The sequence below is a fragment of the Solanum dulcamara genome, chromosome 12 (assembly GCF_947179165.1).
Source record: "Solanum dulcamara chromosome 12, daSolDulc1.2, whole genome shotgun sequence".
In the NCBI taxonomy this organism is placed as follows: Eukaryota; Viridiplantae; Streptophyta; class Magnoliopsida; order Solanales; family Solanaceae; genus Solanum; species Solanum dulcamara.
Window position 1 is genome coordinate 64,482,717 of NC_077248.1, and position 6,325 is coordinate 64,489,041.

General features: G+C 36.6%; 1 protein-coding gene across 1 annotated transcript; it reads left to right on the forward strand.

The window, feature by feature from the left end:
* The first annotated feature begins 1,006 nt into the window (after nucleotides 1–1,006).
* On the forward strand, nucleotides 1,007–5,923 carry LOC129876130 (uncharacterized). Its single transcript, XM_055951466.1, has 3 exons — nucleotides 1,007–1,313; nucleotides 2,920–3,210; nucleotides 4,391–5,923. The coding sequence occupies exons 1-3, from the start codon at nucleotides 1,155–1,157 to the stop codon at nucleotides 5,582–5,584; spliced, it is 1,644 nt and encodes a 547-aa protein (XP_055807441.1). The 5' UTR covers nucleotides 1,007–1,154; the 3' UTR covers nucleotides 5,585–5,923.
* Nucleotides 5,924–6,325: the final 402 nt, after the last annotated feature.

The following is a 6,325-nucleotide window of genomic DNA, read 5'->3' on the forward strand; positions in this document are numbered from 1 at the left end:
AGCTAAAATATAGCATAAAGAAAAAATATATACCTTAAAAGAGAGATAGAAAATCACAAATTTCAAAATGAATATGTCATAGTTAATGCTAACCGAAAATCTTATTTAGTCAACTATATATTTCTAAACTTACCAAAATCAAAATTCACATAATATAAGGATTCATTTTTACTAAGATATAACAACTACACCAACGGTAATGCAAACATAAACATATTTGGCATAGTACTAATAATACTAATAAGTTTCAAACAACCTTTTAAGAATTTTTGTTATCAAATCAATGTTAGATTCAAAAAGAGAAACATGAAGGTAATATATGGCATATACCCTGCTTATAATTAAATGATTGGTAAAATACATATCCAAATGTTTACTATACCGAAAGATCTCTCCAATTTTGCTATTCATTCTATGTATATATTTTTGAGATAAATTAGAGACTCGTGCTGATAACGTGTTTTAAAATAAAGATAAAATATTAATATTAAAAAAAAAAGGGAGAGGAAAACAACAAGAAAGTAACAAAGAAAGAGAAAGAGAAAAACAACTCTTTTCCATCTCAATAGATTCAAATCATACTTCTACAGTAACAAAAGTGAGGCCATTACATGACATCCACACGTTATTTACAACACTAACAACCCTATAAAAATCATGTAAAATGTGCAATAAGCTATGGGCGGCACAAGGTCCAATCAACTAAATAATTTGCTCTTTGCTTGAGGCCCAAAAACTTGTTAGTAATTTGTAATATAATTTATTTTTTAAAATATTTTAATTCACCAAAAAAAGACAAACAATATAAATTTCACTAATTTAGAAATAAATTACCTTTTCTCACGTTAATTTTCAATATTCTTATGAAAAATTTAGACTTCAAATATATATATACCTCAAATACATAAGATAAAAGTTGTCAAATTAACTCAATACTTTTTTTCTTCTTCAAATTTTCATCTACGTATCATCAACATTTCCCCTTTCTCTCTAAAAACAAAACAAGATAATCCTTTTCTACAGTTTCTCTCTCTCTCTCTCTATATATATATATACACACGCAAAAACCTAGGTGTAATTTTTTTTCCTTCTTTAATTTGTTTGTTTGATCAGTAAAGTGAAAACCCTAGTTTTTTTTTGTTGATCCGTGAATTATGGCATCTGGATCGTCTGGTAGACCGAGTAATTCATCAGGCTCGAAGGGTTTTGATTTTGGGTCTGATGATATTCTCTGTTCTTATGAAGATTATCCACATCAGGATGGCTCTAATGGAACACACTCTGATCCTGCGATTGGGAGCAATTCTGCTAAGGTAACTATTTTTATAAAAAAAAATTAATCGAGGAGGATTACAAGGTGGGGAATCTAACTCTTAATCATAAAGTGGAAAGTTCAGGAAGTGTTGTGTGTGTTGTTTTGCTTGAGACCCACTAGGGGTTTTGAAGTTATGAGGTAAAGATTGTAAATTTGCTGATGGGTATTGCTGAAAATTGTTGATTTTGGATTTTTTAATTTTTTTACTAGATAATTGTGGTGTCCGGTTAGCTTGCTCACACTTGGACGATGGGGTTGCTGCTACCCTTCACTAGTTTTAATTTAATTTAATAGGAGAGTGATTACAAGATGGGGAATCTAACTCTTAATGATAAGGTGGAAAGTTCAGGTAGTCATATAAGTAAAATTATTGTATGGCGGAAGTGTTGTGTGTGTGTGTTGTTTTGCTTGAGAGCTACTTGGGTTTTTTGGAAGTTATGAGGTAAAAAGATTGAGAATTTGCTGATGGGTATTGCTGAAAATTGTTGATTTTGGATTTTTTTTGTACCGGATATTTGTTGTGTCCAGCTAGCTTACTCATACCTCGACGGGTTGCTGCTATCCCCTTAAGTAGTTTTAAAAATTTCAGTTAATATGTGTAGGTAATTTATCGAGAACCCAGTAAAGTTCGTTTTTAAGAATCCATAACCCATAAAGTTAAAATTTTAGCTCTGCATTTGCTAGATATCCAGTAGTCCATCAATGGGTTGCTTATTTATTAGCAGCTGCACTGACCAATTTGGTGATGAAGCTACATATTTTCACCTATATGATAATATCCTGATGCAATCTGTTTTAACATTCTAAGTGTGGATCGAAGTCATCAAGGTTAATGAGTTGGTTCACTTGGCTTGACTTAAGTTACCGTGGTGTTTAACTATGTAGTTCGATTTTTATGGGTGGTGGGGTGGTGAGCACTCATTTCGAGGTATGAATAGGAGTTATGAAGCATCATTGAAACCTAAAACTAATAATGACAGAGCTCCTTGACCTCTGCTGTACCTTCTCTTTTTTTCATATTAAGCTCCTTCCTCTTTATGTCTTGTCTTTCGTTTTGTAAATGAATAAACCAAATACATGAGACCGCAAAACAGGTTAGTTAAAGTCAATCGGCATGTAGAACAAAAAGGAAATCATGTTTCATGCAGTATCCTCAATAGCTCTGGGTTCTAGATTTGGTATTAACCTTTTGGAAAATGTTTGGAGTCATAGTTTTGATGTAGCTCATTGATAATAATTGTAAAAGATTAACAGCATTTTAGGAATCATAGACAAGGGTTAGAATTAGTTTTCTGATTAAGAATCTTACCACTCTAGACTATACATTGTCATGCTAAGTCTTCTCTAGATTTTTTGATTTTGTGGCTGGCTCCCGGGTTTTAACTTTTATCATGGAATGGAGCTAGCACATCTGCTTTTGTACTCTTTGCATCTTCTTGATGCCGGTAATGAAACAACTTACTTCATCAAAAAAAAAAGAATCTGACCACATTGCTTTTTAGATCTTTGTAGGAAAACTTTTTCTTTATATTTCATTACATTCAATGTTTATGTAATCAACTGGTATTTGACTTCTCACTCAATTATGCTGTTGTATTGAGCAGGAGTTCCACAAAAACAGAATGACGAGGTCATCGATGTTTCCCACTTCGACGTATAGCCCACCAGAAGAATCTTCCTTCAATCGAGACATGATATGTACTGTTGATAAGACCATGAAAAAATATACGGACAATCTCATGAGATTTCTAGAGGGAATCAGTTCACGCTTGTCGCAGTTGGAACTGTACTGTTACAACCTTGATAAGTCCATTGGGGAAATGCGGTCTGATTTAGTTCGAGATCATGGTGAGGCAGATTCGAAACTGAAGGCTCTTGAGAAGCATGTTCAAGAGGTCCGTTCACTGATTTCTTTGCATGGAATGCATATAAGGTTCTGTCTAACACATAATTTCTTCAGCAAAATACTGTGCTTTTAGATATATGCCTTGCTCAAGTTGAATGTTGACCTCTACTCTGCTACGCGCTAAAATAAAGTCTTCTTTGTAGTCGATGAGGTGGATTGAGAACCATGAGGTCTCAGGTTCAAATTCCAACGGAGACAAAACACACTAGATAGTTTTTTCCCATCTGTCCTATCCTTGGTGGACAAAGTTACATGGTACCTATAGCTGATGGGAGGTGACAAGTATCCGTGGAAATAGTCTAGGTGCAAGCTGACCCGGACACCGCTGTTATAAAAATAAAAAAAAGTTTTCTTTGAAATTATGGGTTATATTGCTTACATATTATGTTTCAAATGGTATATAATACTTTTGTAAGTTCCGTTTATTTTTTCATTAAAGATATGCTTTTTATACTCTCACCGTCCCAAGTCCTAGAAAGTTAATCCTAGTATGTTAACTTATAATGTGATTGCATTTTTTATTATCTATTATGTGTGACCAACTTTTAGCTAAAATTTATAATACATGCAAAAGTTCCTCTCGCATAAGTGATGACCTTGGAAACTTATCAGTCCCTCAGTCTCAGTGTTGGTTATTTTACTTGCAATGGATGAATTCATGTCTGCTCAAATTTTCTTGGAGCATATTCTGCTGTTACTGGAGAATTTTCTATGGTTTAGTAGACTTAGAGAAGTTTCCATCTCTAGCAGGTTACCTGATGGTAGATAATTTTCTAGACTAGTCATTGGGAGCACATTATAGTTACACGTGGAAAATTGCAAAGTTTACCTCGTATCAGATCAAGTTAGAATGGAGTCCATGTTCCGTTGGAACTAACACCACATTATTTTATTGTTGACTGTAGAGATGCTAATCATAAGGAATCACAGGCAGAGTTTGCGTTCCTCTTTCTCTGCCAGAACATGCAGCTTTCTGTTTTTTGTGTCTGAACTTTAGATAGACTGACTCATTGACGTTCTGATTCCTTTGATAGAGCTTAAGGCTCCTAGGCAATATATATGAATTCGATTTGTCCAATTTTAAGCTGCTCTACCGAATTTTGCCTTCACATTTTTGTCCAACTTTAATAGCTATTAGATGACTAATTTCCTTGTTGTTAGTCCTGCAGGTCCACAGGTCTGTACAGATTCTGAGAGATAAGCAAGAGCTTGCTGAAACTCAGAAGGAGCTGGCTAAACTTCAGTTTGCGCAGAAAGAACCAGCTTCAGCCAGCAATTCTCAGCAGAATGAGGACAGAAATGCTCAACCTGTATCTGATTCCAATAAAGGTGATAACTCAACTGATGTGCATGGACAACAACTGGCACTTGCTCTACCCCATCAAGTAGCACCCCGGGCTCCTCTTACTAATCGACCCGTCGAGCAGCAACAACAGGCACCTCCACCACCAATTCCATCTCAAAGTATGACGCAGTCACAAGGCTACTATTTACCCCCGGTGCAGATGTCGAATGCACCAGCTCCAACTCACTTGTCCCAAAGTCAATATCTGTCATCTGACCCCCAGTATAGAACTTCTCATATGCAAGATCTTTCTAGGGTACCGTCCCAGCCACCAGCACCTCAGGGTAATCAGACCCCACAAATCCAGTCAATGCCTCAATATCAGCAGCAATGGGCGCAACAGTTACCTCAGCAGGTTCAAGCACCCCAACAGGTTCAACAACATCAGCTTCCAACTGTGCAACAGCTAGCTAGACCCTCATCACCTGCTGTTTATCCCTCTTATCCACCCAATCAACCTAATCCTTCTCCTGAACCTGTCCCTAATAGCATGCCGATGCAAGTGTCATTTTCTGCTATCCCTCAATCAGTTGCAAGTCGTCCAGAGGCAATGTCCTACGGGTATGATAGGTCTGGCAGGCCGCTTCAGTCACAGCCCCCAACCCAGCATCTCAAGCCTTCGTTTGGTGCTCCAGGGGATGGGTATGCAGCTAATGGGCCTCATCCATCCCTTTCTGCAGGAAATGCATATTTGATGTACGACAATGAAGGTACAAGGGGACATCCACAACAACCACCAAATTTCCCACAAAGTGGTTATCCTCCCTCCAGCTTCCCTCCCCAGAATGTACAGTCCTCCCCCAGCCCAAATATTATGGTTCGTCCACCTCAATTGATGCGCACTCATCCTTACAATGAATTAATTGAGAAGCTGGGAAGCATGGGCTACAGGGGTGATCATGTGGTTAATGTGATCCAAAGGCTTGAGGAGAGTGGTCAGACAGTTGATTTTAATGCTGTGCTTGATGGGCTGAATGGACATTCTTCAGGTGGTCCTCAGAGAGGATGGTCCGGTTAGCCCAACCTTACTAATTATGTTTTCATGTATGGTTGCGGGAAATCTGGAAAAAATGGAAAGTACAATTTGACTTGAAAACTATCTATTTGCAGAATAAGGGTCATATAAGTAGGCAGCTGACGATGGTGTAGACAGCGCTATCATGCTGTGTATTGTATATTGTTGTAAGGCGATATGTTTTCAATATCGTAATGTAGGAGAATTTATGAATACCTTTTTTCAAGATTGAACATCTTTTCCATGGTGAACGGTTGTTGTTCACCATGGAAAAAATCGGTCTGATTTGGCTAAGCGGGGAAGCTATGCTTTAGAGATATATTTCGATATTTAACAACATAACACGTGTATAAGCTCGTAATGAAGGACTTGATCTTGCTCAGGAAGGTAAGAAACACTATTTTCAGTGCTTCAGAACCACCATGACTTTCCTAATTCCCCCATCAAACAGACCTTCCATTCCCTGTCTTCCAAATCACAATTAACATTCATGTTTAGCTCCACTTTATTCTTTAGTATTAATGAATTATGTAAATTATCTTATAATCTAAAAACTTAAACAATAGAAAGTGAAATTTTCAGTTTATTCTCTCTCCCACTATTCTTTAATGCCAAGATATGATTTCTATTGCTGCTAAAGCTGTTAGAAAAGCAAATTGTAATTGGAGAATAATTTCTTAAGGGCATCTGATTCTATAACTAATATTTTGAGACATTCTTTATAGTTGCTGGAAAAAAAAAAGA